The sequence below is a fragment of the Malus domestica genome, chromosome 06 (genome assembly GCF_042453785.1).
Source record: "Malus domestica chromosome 06, GDT2T_hap1".
Classification (NCBI taxonomy): domain Eukaryota; kingdom Viridiplantae; phylum Streptophyta; class Magnoliopsida; order Rosales; family Rosaceae; genus Malus; species Malus domestica.
Window position 1 is genome coordinate 32,473,699 of NC_091666.1, and position 15,734 is coordinate 32,489,432.

General features: G+C 37.5%; 3 protein-coding genes across 6 annotated transcripts; 1 reads left to right on the plus strand and 2 right to left on the minus strand.

The window, feature by feature from the left end:
* Window positions 1-1,142: 1,142 nt before the first annotated feature.
* On the minus strand, window positions 1,143-2,846 carry LOC103437893 (mitochondrial import receptor subunit TOM5 homolog). Its single transcript, XM_008376417.4, has 2 exons — window positions 2,649-2,846; window positions 1,143-1,435 (listed from the first exon to the last, which is right to left on the minus strand). Exons 1-2 carry the CDS (start codon window positions 2,733-2,735, stop codon window positions 1,358-1,360), a joined length of 165 nt encoding a protein of 54 aa, XP_008374639.1. The 5' UTR covers window positions 2,736-2,846; the 3' UTR covers window positions 1,143-1,357.
* A 783-nt stretch (window positions 2,847-3,629) lies between these two features.
* Window positions 3,630-4,819, plus strand: LOC103437894 (uncharacterized). Its single transcript, XM_008376418.4, has 2 exons — window positions 3,630-4,059; window positions 4,212-4,819. The coding sequence occupies exons 1-2, from the start codon at window positions 3,892-3,894 to the stop codon at window positions 4,578-4,580; spliced, it is 537 nt and encodes a 178-aa protein (XP_008374640.1). The 5' UTR covers window positions 3,630-3,891; the 3' UTR covers window positions 4,581-4,819.
* On the minus strand, window positions 4,820-9,683 carry LOC103437896 (nuclear transport factor 2). Of its 4 annotated transcripts, none has more exons than XM_008376419.4 (9): window positions 9,443-9,683; window positions 8,145-8,330; window positions 7,136-7,439; window positions 6,802-7,052; window positions 6,543-6,714; window positions 6,186-6,310; window positions 6,035-6,100; window positions 5,465-5,528; window positions 4,820-5,379 (listed from the first exon to the last, which is right to left on the minus strand). In XM_008376419.4, exons 2-9 carry the CDS (start codon window positions 8,322-8,324, stop codon window positions 5,129-5,131), a joined length of 1,413 nt encoding a protein of 470 aa, XP_008374641.1. In that variant the 5' UTR covers window positions 8,325-8,330; window positions 9,443-9,683; the 3' UTR covers window positions 4,820-5,128. The 4 variants fall into 4 exon arrangements, with proteins under 4 accessions (XP_008374641.1, XP_070680284.1, XP_008374643.1 ...); XM_070824183.1 differs by having other exon boundaries at window positions 6,035-6,097; window positions 8,145-8,326; window positions 9,443-9,643; XM_008376421.4 differs by having other exon boundaries at window positions 6,035-6,097; window positions 9,443-9,639.
* Window positions 9,684-15,734: the final 6,051 nt, after the last annotated feature.

The following is a 15,734-nucleotide window of genomic DNA, read 5'->3' on the forward strand; positions in this document are numbered from 1 at the left end:
ATGGGCCCGGAGCACAAGGAGTCTCGGACCAACGGCTGCCAAGTGGAGATAAAAAGTCGGGAGTAGGATTATTTGTTCTCCTTCCATATTTTTTATTTTGGTAAAAAATTAATATATAAAATATTGACGTGATTTAATCATGACCGTTTAAATAGGAGTGAAGAGAAGATGAGGGAAAAAAGAGAGGAGACTCATACTCAAAAAACTCGATGGGGAACAAGGTCTTGTTTTTTTTTTTTTTTTGGAGAACACAAGGTCTTGTTTAGAATTGTATTTAGAAGGGTGAAAACACTTTTTTGATAGCCTAAAGGTGGCAAATCAATCTATTGAGTTGCTAATGAGTACCTGTTAAGATCCATTCAATTTGATATCATCGTAATATAGAGATGAGATTGGTAATGATGATGACGGTGTAAGGTGAAATCAAACTAAATGAATACCCATTAACAACCTAGAGTTGATTTATCATCTCTAGCCTTAAAGTGCATTTTAAAAAAATAATCTCAAACGAGTCCTATTTTAAAAGATGTTTGCAAAAATTGAGATACTAAGAGCATATACGAAACCCACCAATTAACAATATGATTTGGTGGCAAGTATTTTTGAGATACTAAGAGCATATACGAAACCCACCAATTAACAATACGATTTGGTGGTAAATAGTGAACTGCCTTAGTGGTTAAGACCATCCTCTTCAACGTCCAAACCCTCATTCTCCCCTTAAAGTAGAAATATCGCTCATATACATGTAAATAAGATATCTGAAGTTTGACTCCCTTGGAATGCGACAAATATCTTTTCCCTCAATTGGATAAAATACTCGCTTGGATTACCTATTTTTCTTATTTGTAAATTGGCCCCATAATAAATGACCCAATGGGTCTAATTGATCCGTTCTTCACCTTCAAACTCACCTGCAATGGCGCTCCGGACCACTCAAACCCCTAATGCGAACCCTAAAGCCCATTGAAGCCAAAGCCGACGCCCTAAGATGAAACTATCTTATAACATCCAGAGATTCTGTGTTCGAAATCTCATCCACCAATATCGCTTGTATCAAAAAAATTCTCTTCACCGTCTAATGGTGAATGAGTTGCATGGAAAATCAAATGAATACGCAATCGATAATCAGCCATTCAGTATATGAAAGTTGAGTAACTTCATTCATCTCAAAAACTCTCCAATAGAACCACATTCTTATGTTTTTGGAAACACATTTAGGTTACTAACATCGACACGATAAAAGTAAACAGGGAAACCCTGTAACTTAACAGAGTGCTAAACAAATCTGCAAAAGCAACAAAAGGAACCGTACAGAACTTGCTAAATAAGATGGCCTACGACATATTGGTAGAGCTCATATAGCCATCAGATCACCATAACTCCTCATTAGCAGAATCGATCCTGCAAACAGCCCTGCAGCACGCAGCAATTTCTGCGAGATAGAGAACACACTTTTAATTCTCTTGTCTTATCATTTTCTAAAAAAAAAAAAAAAAAAGATGAATTTATGACTTGTATGAGTGAGATAACCATCCAGCATCTATGCAAAGCAAATAAAACTCGCAGTTCCGAAAGAATAGAAAGGTTTATCTACAGTATAACAAGGCTAAAAATATAAGAAAAACTAATGAAAAGAGCTTGAAAACTTTGAGTTTTAACGATAAGGACAAAATAAAAGGTAAGGTGAATAGTACTAGGATTGACTTTTTAGTGTAAAAATATGGTTTTTCGTTAAAGTGAACAGTACCGAGAGCTTTTCATTAAAGTTCCCAAAAATATACAAGGCAACTTTCCTCATATCTAAAGTATGTGAGGAAAAGCTTTGTTTGGCCTCAGGTACAAATTTTCCACCACACAAAGATCAAACATTAAAGAGACAGTGAGACACGCATGACTTAAAAGCACATCTATCGTTATAGGCAAAAGGCATCGTAAATCGATTAGGAAATTATCCCATCCATGTACCGTAATGTTAATAACTAAATTTCATGTCTTTCCTGATCTAACATAGAAGGCACATTTTCTTCCACTTCTAAAGTTCCTAAAACTAACATATTAAGCTTACGCAACAACAAAAAGCACGACATGATCATACAACGCTGATTAGTCATTTAGTGATATCAATTCAAATACACAACACCTAAGAAAGTCTGATTACAGGACACTTAAATGAACCGTTAGTAACCCCTGTTCTTGAAAACCCCGCTTTCCATTAACAACTTCGTAACAATAGGCAAATAACAGACTAAGTTTTTCCTCCAATGTGGGATAAATCTTGTGCGAAAGCTGCAGGATGCGAGTGGCCAATCAATCATGCAATACAGCTGGTTGCCCGGCCACTCACATCCCGCAAATATTACACGATGACGATATCTGTCACACACTGGAGGATTTCAACATAACAGAAGTCCCGAGAACATCCATGAATCGCAATCACAAGTCATTGTATAGCTATAAATTCTAATCCAAACAAATATAAACTTTCCCACATCCTATGGACAAAACATACAAAATCATATACATATATATGTAGGAAATTATGCGGAAATTGAAGCCAAAGGAGAAATTAAAACCAAGATATTCCAGATACAAATTCTTGAAGCTTCGATCAAAATTGAAAAGTAGGAGAGTATTTGAGAGATTACCATGTTAAGAGCCCACTTCTCCTCGTCGTGATACTGCGACTGCAAGAAAAATTTCGCCTTTTCAAGTGAGACGTTGAAGTCCGCCATTGATGTGTGGAGAGGGAGAGGGAGTTTGGGTGTTAGGGTTTAGGTTTGGGGGTTTTGAGAATTGGAGGGAGCTCAATGGGAAAAGAATGCGACCGTGCGAAATCCAGTTAAAAGGGAGAAGGCAAGTGACGAAATTACCAAAACAACCGCACTCACTCGGTTACTCATTGCAAAATTAAAATAAATAAATAGACAGTCGTTAGTACTACGATCTAGTGAACCCATTTCTCTCATTACAAAATTAAAATAAATAAATAAATAGAGCGACATTAGTACTGTGGTCTAGTGATACCCATTTCACTTGTAGGCGAGAGGTTTTGGGTTCGATTTTCGCCAAATTTGAATCACATTATTATAGCTCGGCCATTGTGAGGCTTAGCCTTTCTCCTACTCTTTAGTGTAAATAATATCGCCTGCTCAAAAATAAATAAATAGATAAATAGGGTAATATAAAAAAAGGTTTGGTACCTGATTCGATTAGACAATTAGAGTCTAATTGGTCAAGTCAGTGTGTATGTCATTTTACACTCGAGAATAAATCTTTATGATTAGTTAATTAGAGTGGTTAAGAATAAAATATTGCATTGTAAAGACATGGTCAATTTTAGTTTAACTCTCTCAACTTTAACTCATCAAAATTTTCAGTACCTATGTTTTGGATTTAACAGTTTAATACAACAAAATTGGGGAATCTAAGTTCAATGTTAGGTTGTCACAATTAAATCTGTCAATAAATGATGTGACTTTTTATAATATGATATAAAAATTCATAAACATACATTTTTTTCCTCTTCCTATATGTCATTATTTAATTTTATTTGTTGTTTTTATTTAATTTATTCAATTTGATTATTTGAGGACTATAAATCATGTGAAATTAGATTCAAATAACAAATATAAAAACAAAAACTCAATTTAAAGATTAAAAAAAAAGGAAAAAAAAAAGCTAAAAAAAGGTAGAAAGCTACTGTCTACCAGCCTCTCTCTTTCCATCCAGCGGTCCACATAGTGACACGTATACAACGAACCTGATCTTCCTTTTTTTGGAAACACGAACCTGATCTTCCTTGTCCACTAATTTAAGCCCAAACCAAAGCCTTCCTCAAAGATTCAATCATCGCTCTAAAGACACACTGACACAAAGCGGGGGAGAAAAATGGAGGCCGGAGCATTTTGCAGCAGCGCAGGAGGCGTGCATTTCACTTTCAGAGCGGCGGCGGCGGCAAAAGGGGGTAACTTTGCTTCTTCCCCTCCCCTCCTCATCCAATCCATGGCTACCCAGAAACCCATGCCTTCAGCTACCAAAACACTTAGCTCCAAGAAGGTGGGTACTTTTCTTCTTCTCTTCAAAATATGTTTGTCGGGTTTTATCACAAAATGCCTCGGCCCTCGGTGGTATTAGAATAGAATCATTCGTTATATATATCGTAATTTCTTTGGTTAGTATTCCGACGTGGGATTCTTTACGCATTGCAGAATTCATCTGTGAAGCTACTAACAAGGGTGGAGCAACTGAAGCTACTGAGCAAAGCGGAGAAAGCCGGCCTGCTATCCACGGCAGAGAAGTCCGGGCTCTCATTGTCGACGATAGAGAAGCTAGGGTTGCTCTCCAAAGCGGAGGAATTCGGAATCCTGTCAGCGGCCACCGACCCTGGAACTCCCGGGGCATTGCTGAGCTTAAGCTTAGGACTGCTGGTTTTGGGTCCATTTGTTGTTTATCTTGTGCCTGAGGATTCTCCCTTGGAGATAGGGTTACAAGCTGTTGTTGCTTTGGCTGCAGTAGCTGGTGGTTCAGCTGCTTTTGCTGCATCAAATCTTGTATCCAGCTTGCAGAAATCAAATTGAAATTTGATGAGCTTGGTCTATCTCGGGAGAGAGAACTTGCTTGCACCGAGATGCCACAGTGACGATGTCCTAAGCCAATCATGCACTATCGTGCGTTTTTGGCTTGGCATACCGACACAGTGACATTTTTGTTGCATGAAAGCTCGTCTCCTCACTTGGGACGAGACCATCATTATTTTGGCCCTTTTGTGTAACTGTGAATGCTTTAGATATATCTATGAAAAAATGGAGATGAGAAATTTCATGACCGAAATAACATAAATATATAGATCTGGATTCATAGAAGTACGTTGAACTAACACAACTTGCTCATGCCGTGTAAGCTCTACGAAAATAATCTAAAGATAAACATAGGTTATCCAAAAAAGGAAGGGGAAAAAACATGAATCTTCGCAGAAACTCGAAATTTAACAAAAAACCTAAGTTTCTAATAGCTCAATACAACTCTTTTATCCGACAAATTGCAATTGAAGGAAAAGAAAGGGAAGAAATAGTGACCCTCTTGTGTGCAAAAAAATTGTCTATCCACCACTTTCTCTCAAAAAACATTAAGTAGGGGGAAAGGCAATGCGGTTTCCCCCACCTTGACGCCCACCTCTTCCATTGGAACTCCCCCGCTGATAACCATCTCCACTGCGTCCTCCCGAGCCCCTGGCTCGCCCAGAAAACTCACCCTGGTTTCTGAATTCATTCCTGCCAAAGCTACGGCCACCACCACCATAGTTCCCACGACCCCTGAAATTGTCATTCCGATAGCCAGCTCTTCCTGAAGTGAACCTCCCTCTCCCACCACTACTAACTGAACAACCAGAAGTTTCGTTAGCTTAACACTATTTAAGAGGAGTTATCTTTTACCTAGCAACCTTCTATAAACCCCAGCTTACCTCGAGTTGATGTTCTCTTTTCCTCAATCACTGCTAGGCGATCCCCGATGGTGATAGGTGAGGCCTGCAATGATTTTCAACGAGCTCACAATTGAATAAACATACAATGATACAAGATACATAAACATAAAATGGCACCCACAACTATGAATAAACACTTTAGTATGAGAATCCAATCAAACTGCACTTATATTCCAGTGAGGTTGTAAACACAAAAAACACTGGAGATTATAATTTTCTATCACTCAAACAACAGATCTAGGATTCTAGGGACACCAGTAGATATTCACGAGGGACAATACCTCCATTTTCAACTCCAAATTAGTGTCCATGCTGTTTTTTATCAAGAAAACAAAGATGTCTTCATGTTAATGCTAATGAGCAAATTATCTTTGGGCCTTGTGGCCCCTCCTAACCGAAAATACAAAACAAAATGTCCTCGAGCCAATATAAATGACTATAATATATCTACAGTTTTGAACTAAACGAGCCAAACTGGAACACTAATTGTAGGCTAAAAACCAGGCCCTTGGAATTTGACAAGTGGAATATGAAAGTGAAGCACATTACCTCAAGTGCACTTTGCATGGAACTCAAGCTTTCAAATTCAACGAAGCCAAAACAGAATCCTTGCTGCTAGAAAGACAAATATATGAACTGTAAGGTTACACCAAAGAATTATCAGTTGGATCAGGAAGTGAATTATACAAACGAAGAATACCTTACTACTCCTGACTTGGATCCCATCACGCTTAATAGGCCCAAACTTCTTGAACTCCTTCTCAAGTTGTCCCACTGTTGCATCGTACGGCAAATTCCGTACATGTATGGAGTAACCTTCAGGTGCTGTAAAGAATAAATTGTAGATTAGATTATAACCCATAACACGAATAAGTTTGATCTTGCTGTTTGCATGACAATAAATAGCTAACAGATCATGCATCATTCATGAAAGAGTAAATGCGAGCCCAAAACTCAGGCGAGTGTTAAGGTAGTTAACTGAGCAACCCAACCATTGAAAGATGAGTACTATTTTTGTTTGAGAGTAAACAAAGGCAGAAAGCTCAGTATTATTTACCTTCCTCATGAGTGTTACTGCTTTCAGGGGCAGCGTCACCTATAGGAGCTGATGCCTCTGGCGCAGGAAATGGTTTTGCAGGACCAGCGGATTGATGATCACTGTTTGCAGATACTGTCCTCACAGTACGGGAAACCACGCGGACAGGACTGGCTGTGCTTTTCTCCAATAGCTGAAAAGTAAAAGCACGCCAAAATCAGTTGACGCGAAAAGTAAAAATACTTTCTCCTAAAAACGTCAACTATGAGCCTTAACGCACAATTGATGCATATGATTTCTTTGGAGCATCCTCCTGAGTTTCAGGGGCAGGATCAGGGGTTGGTTCAACTTCTGCAAGACCTCTATTCTGACTTGCAAGAGCTGGGGGCTCAGGCTCCACAAGCTCATCTTCAACAACCGATCCTTCGTCATTATCTGAAGGATCACAAACTTCAGCACCATTATTGAGATCTTCTTCCTCAGAGGGAGTAGCAGGGTCCACCACAAGATGATCGGGAGCGTGAATAGGCTCTGGACAAACATAAAAGCAATTTGAAAATGAAAGGCAAAGCAAATCACAAAAAGGTATAGGAAGAAAGAAAACTAATGTTAACCTGGATCTGCTGTCACAATAGCTTCTGGAGCACTTTCATTGACGCCATTGACTGAGGCAGTATCGGTCGGCAATGATTCGTTGTCCTCAATATACCTAAAAACATCATTCAATACATAGTAACCTTTCTCCTGTGGAGCTAGAAAGAATGTCTGTGCGAATTTTCTTCCCACATTGTCCTTTCCAGTCAAGCATCCAGTCACAAGAACAATCACCCCTTTCTCATAAGACTCTTGAGAGTCTGCTGTTTTTATTTCTGCCGTATAGTCTCCATAATTTAAGGACTGAATTTTTTCACTTATTGCCTGTTCCAATAGATAGTGCAATGTTAACAAATGTAATATTTATCATCAATAATTATCATTTATAATAAAAATTCAGGATTCTCAATTCAGTTTATATCCAAGGCCAAGAAGTGATGCAGAATTTTTCAAAATTTTTAAAACAAAAAGTTTGGTCTGAAAAAGGTCATGAATTTGATTCATTAAATGCCTCGCTTTTTATACTGTAACATGTTCAACATGCAATATACCAAAACTTTCATCATTTCATGACTAGAGCACTGGCCATCTGAATCAGCCACCAATCATATAAAAAATGTTACCATTTAGGCCGGTTATAATTGGTCCATAAATGTCTAAATTTGGAAGCATCAAATAGACATCCTGTCCATGTTTGTTCAACATGCACTTAAAGAAAAATTTAATACAACAATGTATTATGGAAAAGCTGCCAAATTCATGTTCAACCATTGTAAAATATATATTTTTCTACATGCTTGCTACAAATTAAACTTCTTTAATGCATTAAAGTGAAAAACTGAATTGGAAACGTAAAGAAAAAAAGTTGCCCAATTCATGTTAAGCCATACAAAAACGAAAAGTCAAATTTCGAAACTTGTTATGAAAATAATCTTTCTGTCAAAACCGAATCATGAGCATATTCCAACGTATCTAAGGCCTTGAAGTAGAAACTGCATCATGAACATATATGAACGAAAGAATACATACTTGCATGGTTGTCACTGTTGTCATATTGCCCTTGGTATCCGGCCTGCTTAGTGAGCTCGAATCCTGATAAAACCTATGCACCAGCTGTGGAGATTGGTGAAGAATATGGTAATATTGCTCCACGAAGGCATTGCCAACAAGTTGGGCACTGGGAGCAGGGGCAGGAGTCGCTTCCTGCATGACTATCTACGGAAAGTTTAAAATATGTACTAGTAGTAAAAGAATATATTGACGAAACTACTAAGATGTTAAAAGAAAATTACAATAACAACAAGAGACAAAAAGAAAGAGATACATTGTGAATATCGTATATGTAACAAGATAATCAGCAAAGTAGCAAAGTAAAACTACAATACAAAAATCTTATAACAGGATAAGCATACAGGAGCACTGTAAGCGCCAGATTAGAGTGCAAAGGCTTTGTATTTGAGCTCATAAGTTAAATTACTATGAGCTAAAAGCCTAAAACAGTTTAGGAGATTCAATCACAAGTATAATATCACAACCACACATTAAAATCATAACCAACCAATAAAACAATCAATACACTGAAAACATAAGGCAGATTAAAGCAGTAAAAGGTCTAGTAAGATTTGATAATGAATATACGGGCATAACCAATGACACATTTGGGATATCGTTTTTGTAACAAGAGAATCAGAAAATTAGCAAAGAGTCGTAATAGCTATGCTACGAAACTCTAATAACCTGATAAGTACGCACGACACGAACACTTTAAGTCCAAGTACTACAAGCACTAAGAGCAAAAGGCTTTGTCTTTGAGCTCATAAGTCCAAGTACTACGAGCTAAAATTGTTTCGAGTACCTAAGTGTAACATCACAATAATACAAACCACACATTAGGAACTAATACATGCTCAAATTGCGGAAATTCGCAAACTGATTACAAGCAATTTCGAAAACCCAGAAGTATTTATTCATGTTATGGTAATCCCAATAAAACCCAAATGGAGCAGACCAAGTGAACTTGACCAAACAACAAAAAGGGTCATCTGAAAAACTGAAGCAGCCCAGAACTTAATAATCATACTGATAAACAAAACAATATCTAATTACAACCTTATGAACCCTAATTTAGAAAAATACGAACAGCACAGAAATTGATTAGCACCAACACCAAAAGCAATGATGAGATTTAATTGCGAAAACATGATATTAACAGATCAAATCACTATAATATGTTGACAAGTAAATAAAATAAAATATGAAATTAACCAGCAGAGGCAGTCAACTGTAAACATAAAGAAAGTTGGATTCGAGAGAGGAATCTGGAGTACCTGCTTGGCAGTGATCTGAGCTTTAGAGAGAGAGAGAGAGAGAGAGAGAGAGAGAGAGAGAGAGATCTGTGGGCTGAGAGGAAGCAAAGTGAAGCTGCAGAGAGAGAGAGAGCAGTCCTTGAAGATAGGAGGGCAGAAGAAATGGGGGAAAGATGCCTCAAGATGCCCAAGGCTGAAGCTTTTTATATGTTTGGTCAGATCACAAGAGAAAGAGCACCTTCAGGAATAAATAAATAAATAAGGAAAATTATTTTAATTTTGGAATTAATGTGAAGTCGACGATATGTGTACAGTGAAATAAAGTAAATAAGACATAATATTTACAAAGTTTGGCAAATGTGCCTACATCATTGGGACAATAATAATTCTTTTTTTCATTATCTAAAATAATAGGAATACAAAATAACTCTCACTATTTTCTCTTTTTTCTCTATTCTGGCTCACTAGTAATTTCTTCTGCATCTCTCTTCTTTCCTCTTCTCTCCCTTCTACTCCATAACTCCTCTTTCTTTCCTCTCTGTGTTTTTCTCTCCTCTCTTTCTTCTTCTTCTCACTTCCTATGTATGCTCTCGTTTTATTGGCAAAAGATTACTATAGCAATACTATTCACTTTACAAACTTTTCTCAAATGAATAGTGAAATAGTGTGCATGAAGAGTAACTAATCCGGTTTTCTTCATTTGAATAATAATCGATCTGATTTTTCTTTGGATGAATAATTGCAAACTATCTATATAGGCTCTCCACATATGATATTACGACAAGAATAAAGTTATAAAAAAAAAACTTTTGGATCATTTAATTTGAAAAAAAAATATCACTTAGTGTTAAGGTCTAACCATATTTCTTAAATTTAATTTATGGCGAATTGATTCGCTCCGCTTATTTAAAGAGAGATGAGAGAAATTGAGAAAAGAAAGATGACTTTTTTGGCCACAAGGAGCAGCATCGCTGACGGGATGGTGTGGTTGGTGTTACAACGTACATTATTGACCCACACTATTTTTGGTTTGCTTGGTTTTGTATTTACACTACATTTTTTACATAATTTTTGACACACACTTTTTTGGGGTCTATTTTGTAATGCATTTTAAAAATCCGAACTGTTTATCTTTTAGATCTTCATAGATCATCTAAGCAAAAAATTAGACAATTCAAAAATCATTAAGACATTTATTTGTAGTGAAGAAAATAGATAAATACAGTTCTATAAAGAAACCCTAAACCCTTAATACAAGAGTCATATGGTTTCAAATTTGAGTAATTTTTTGTAGACATAATCTTTGAATAAATACATAATAAAAAAATGAGAGGAATTTCGGTTTGGCATGTTCTCACAAAGAATCTGCTCAAAATTGTATATAACTAAATTATATTAGTAGAATATAGGCTTTTTATTCAAAATGGTCCATAAGATTTGCATCATCCATAAGTTTGGTCCCTGAGATTTAAAATCAATAGAAGTAGTCCCTGAGATTGTCCACTATCCATGATTTTGGTCCTTCCACTGAAGCTTTTGGCGGAAGTTTGGGCAATTTTCAAATCTTCGTAACTCAATCGTTTCTTAACCAAATTCGACCCATAATATATCAAAATGAAGATAGGAAAGTATAGAATAAGATTATAAGCCCAATGGTTACTGGAGATAGTCGGAAAATAGCCTCAAAATTGATTAGTCCGAGGAAAAACTGGAAAACTCGCCGGAAACTGAGTAAATTTTAAACGTTTATAACTTCTTCAATACTCAACGAAATTAAGTGATTCAAAAACAACAATCATACTTCTCAACGAGAAGAAGAGAATGGTACCTTTTTTCAATTGCTAAATTTCCGTAGTTTGGCCGGAAAAAGGCTCGAAAGTTGCCGACTCGTTTTTCAACAGCCACTTTCTAGCCGGTTTCCGATCAAATCACGGCGAGTTAGCCATTAAAAAAGGTACCATTCTCTTCTTTTTGTTTAGAAGTATGATTTTCGTTTTTGAATCACTTGATTTCGTTGAGTATTGAAGAAGTTATGAACGTTTAAAATTTACCCAGTTTTCGGCGAGTTTCTGGCAAGTTTTCCAGTTTTCCCTCGGACCAGTCAACTTTGAGGCTATTTTCTGATCATCTCCAGCAATCATTAGGCTTCCAAATAGATATAATCTTATTCTACACTTTCCTATCTTCATTTTGATATATTATGGGTCGAATTTGGTTAAGAAACGATTGAGTTACGAAGCTTTGAAAATTACCCAAACTTCCGGCCAAAAGCTTCAGCGGAAGGACCAAAATCATGGATGGTGGACAATCTCAGGGACTACTTCTATTGATTTTAAATCTCAGGGACCAAACTTATGGATGATGCAAATCTCAGGGACCATTTTGAATAAAAAGCCTAGAATATATATATATGCTCCTGTATATCTTATATACCAAAATTTTATTCGTTAAATTGTAAGTTTAATGATTAGGTAATTAAGAAATGAGTCCAAAACTTTGGTAGATAGTAGATTCGATGCATACTATATTTTTTTAGTGTTCTTGTAGTCTATTGCCACTCTTTTGCTAGAGTGACACGGGTCGAGATTTTTTCCTAATCTCTTTCATTTGGATCTTCTGAATTCTTTGGTTTTTTGCGTTCTTCGATGGGTTCTGGCTCCGACAGCCGACCCATCATGCCTACACCATCGTTTCCGATCTTTAGTTGCCCAAAACTGGAATCAAGTCCTCCGATATAGGGAGAGAAGAGAATAGTGAGCAGAAGAAAGAAGATGAACAAAAAAAAGTTAATTAATTCCCGACTTTTCATTTTTGATTGAACGGATATGATTGAAGAATCTGAAAAATCTGAATGGAATGGATCCGGAGAGGATCTTATTTCGAGTGGCATGACCACCTAAATAGTTCAATCATATTTAAGTTTTTAATTCGTTAAATTTTAAGTTTACTGATAAAGCAATCAAGAACTAAGGACAAAAGTTTGGATGAGGAAATTTAAGATTACTAAAGAATTTTAAAATGATGAAATTTTATTTTTTAGAATTTGTGAAGTTTTTTGTTTGGTTAACTTAAGGTCATCTCCAATCGAGGGCTGGCCAGATGGCTCGTTTTAGCCCTCTGGTCCTCCAATATATTAATATTTTAATGAACAATACATGGTAATATTTGCCTCCGTCTCCAATCGAGGGTTAAAGGCCCATATGACTCGTTTTAGCTCTGTCATAAAAAACCGTCTCCAACCGAGAGCCAAAAGGCCAAACATAATTTATTATTTAAAAACTACCACTTAAATTCAAATCCAACGGCTAAGTGACGTCAGCTAGCCGTTGGATTTTATTTTTGCTATAAATAGGGTGGATATTGGGCTATAATTCACACAACTTTGAATTCAATCTATTTTAATTCAATCTCTTTCAATTCAAGTTTGCAATGAATTCCAACTTTGGATCCTCTTCGTATTCCAACTGGGGGTCCTCATCCAATTCCAAATTGGAAGAATAATGGGCGCAAATGAGACGAGAAGATAAGGAGTATGATGAAGAAGTTCAAGTAAGGCGCAACAAACAAAACAGAACAGTAGCCATGGTTGCGGCCATAATGTGTCAGCCAATTGAGGAACAACCTCAATGGGGTGGCTCCATTGCTGGTCACTTTTACAAACCACGAAACAAAGCGATGACGCATGCTAATCTGATGAACAACTACTTCAACCTCAACTCGGTGTACATATAAGAGGATTTTAAATGTCACATCCAGATGAGGTGTCATGTTTTCAAGCATTTACTTCATGATGTCCAGCAGGTCAGTCCATACTTTCGACAGAAGCGGGACAGAGCAAGTCGCCCTGGTTTCTCACCTCATTAGAAGGTTACTGTTGCACTCTAAATGATGGCCTATGACTCTCCAGTTGATTCGATAGATGAAACCCATGGTATGTCTAAGTCTACATGCATTGATACTCTTGAACAATTATGTGACACAATTGTTCAGGTTTACAAAGATGAGTACCTTTGCGAGCCAAATTAAGAAGATATGAATCGGCTCATTAGCAAAGCTGAAGACCGTGGGTTTTCGGGTCCCACCAGATGGAAATGAGGCTTTAGCGGAAGGTCGAGAAAACCAATTGTTGTGTTAGAGGCAATTGCCTCATATGATACATGGATTTGTCATGCTTTCTTTGGAGTCACTGAATCCCAAAATGATATTACAGTTCTTGGGCGTTCACCTCTCTTCAATCGCCTAACAAAAGGTAAAGCACCTCAACTTAACTACTACATCAACGACCGTCAATATAATATGGGGTATTACTTGGCAGATGACATCTACCCAAAGTGGGCAACACTTGTCCAAGCAATTCCAAACCCTAGGAATGACGCGGAAAAGTTGTTTACCTTACACCAAGAGGCATATCGGAAAGACGTTGAGAGAGCTTTCGGTATTCTACAAACATGGTGGAAGATCATCAGCGAATTGGCAAGAGGGTGGAGTCGAGAAAATTTGGACTTCATCATGATGTCTTGCATCATGTTACACAATATGATAGTGGAGGATGAGCGAGATAGGTATATTGATGAAAAGTTTGATGACGACCAAGAAGATCCAAATAGGTCAAGAAAGGATCGTGCAAAAATATATGATGGACCTAATTTCCCTTTCAATCTAAGAACTGGTAATATCTTTATAAATGAGTACATGAGGCGCTATAAAATGATACGTTATCGTGCCACAAACAAGTACCTACAACTAGGGCTGGGCACGGGCCGGGTCGGGCCTGAATTTGGAGAAACCTAGCCCTACCCGTTTTAAAATACAACAGGCCGGGCTGGGTAGAAGGGTTTTGAGTTTGGGAACCGGACCTAACCCGACCTATTTCAAACGGGCCGGTTCGAGATGGGTTCACGGGTCCAATTACTTTTTTTTTTTATTCAATTTTGGAACTACCCCGATATGCTAAGTAGAAGCAGAAGCAAAACCAACAATTTTAAACCCTCATTTGCACTACTCATAACACACAAAAAAAACAAATCCTACAAACATTTATGTATACTCCGCACATGTTAACTTCCATGCATGTCCCGAAATAAGCAAACCATGAAATCCCAGATCTATAGTTTCAAACAGAACCCATTACACTTACGCACAAAACTACATCAAATCAATCTCACAAATAATCAAATTGTTCAAATCGGTAAATCGAACCAAAGACGTCATCTTTCCATGGATCTAAGACTTCCACCATCGTAATTACAAATTACATCAGTTGATGAATCAAAACAAAATCAAAAACCCACAAAATTCCTAAATCAGAAACCCACATAAATAAAAAACCCTAAATTCCTAAATAAAAAACCCTAATTTCCTAAATCAGAAACCCTAATTTCCTAAATCAGAAACCCTAATTTATAAATTACCTAGGGATGCGATGATGGAGAGTTAGAAAAGGATGCCACGATGGTGATCGTACCTCTCCACCTGGTCCAACCCTTCGCACGCCACCAAGATTGCAGATTTGCTTCCCTAAATAAACCTCCAACATAACCTTATCCTGCCTGTTCGCCGACCCCTCAAGCGAGTCAAACAAGGTCGAGTTGGGCCAGCAGCTTGTGCAACTCGAAGACTGTGTTGACCGTCACAGGTCTCGTAGAAGTGCATTTGCAGCATGTCAGGAGAATGAGTGGTCAAGATTGAGGTCTGAGATGGGAGCCTGGGCTTGAGAGAGGTTTGAGACGAGAAAGGAAAGAAAATGCAAGGAGGAGAGATCAAGGGAAGAGAATTGGGATAGAAAGAGAAGGTAATGTGAGGGGAGAGACGGAGAATAAAGTGAATTAGCCCAATTGGGTGGGGGTCTGTGAAGTATCTTTGACAAAAAAGATAGATATTAGAAGGGGTAGAGAACGGTCTGGGCCGGGGGTCCGTTTTCTCAAATTTTTAAAACCGGCCCGCCTCGTTATTTACCAAGAACCGGCCCTCCCCGCCCCGTTTCGTACTTATAATTTTTGGACCTGCCCCATACCCGCCCCGAACAGCAAGGATCCGCCCCTACCCGCGGGTCCAGGACCAGTTTACCCACGCCTACCTACAACAGGATCTTGTTGCACATATTTAAGTCAAAAGAAGCATGGAGTAGACATTTAAGTTTTATGTTGTTAAATGTTTTTAAAAATGTTGTTTAAGTTTCATGTTGTTAAATGTTTGTTTTTGCATGTTATATAATTTTTATGTCAGTTAATGTTATTTAATGTTGTTTCATATTGTTTAATGTTGTTTCATGTTACTTAATTTAATTTAATGTTGTATAATGGCTTAGGAAGTT

What these genes read in the sequence shown, in the direction of transcription:
- LOC103437893 (XM_008376417.4), bottom strand. Translation starts at nt 2,735, where the DNA reads ATGGCGGACTTCAACGTCTCACTTGAAAAGGCGAAATTTTTCTTGCAG. An exon ending in AGAAGTGGGCTCTTAACATG is followed by an intron (nt 1,436 to 2,648) that starts GTAATCTCTCAA and finishes TCTATCTCGCAG; the next exon opens with AAATTGCTGCGTGCTGCAGG.
- LOC103437894 (XM_008376418.4), top strand. Translation starts at nt 3,892, where the DNA reads ATGGAGGCCGGAGCATTTTGCAGCAGCGCAGGAGGCGTGCATTTCACT. An exon ending in AAACACTTAGCTCCAAGAAG is followed by an intron (nt 4,060 to 4,211) that starts GTGGGTACTTTT and finishes TACGCATTGCAG; the next exon opens with AATTCATCTGTGAAGCTACT.
- LOC103437896 (XM_008376419.4), bottom strand. Translation starts at nt 8,324, where the DNA reads ATGCAGGAAGCGACTCCTGCCCCTGCTCCCAGTGCCCAACTTGTTGGC. An exon ending in CAACAGTGACAACCATGCAA is followed by an intron (nt 7,440 to 8,144) that starts GTATGTATTCTT and finishes CTATTGGAACAG; the next exon opens with GCAATAAGTGAAAAAATTCA. An exon ending in TATTGTGACAGCAGATCCAG is followed by an intron (nt 7,053 to 7,135) that starts GTTAACATTAGT and finishes ATGTTTGTCCAG; the next exon opens with AGCCTATTCACGCTCCCGAT.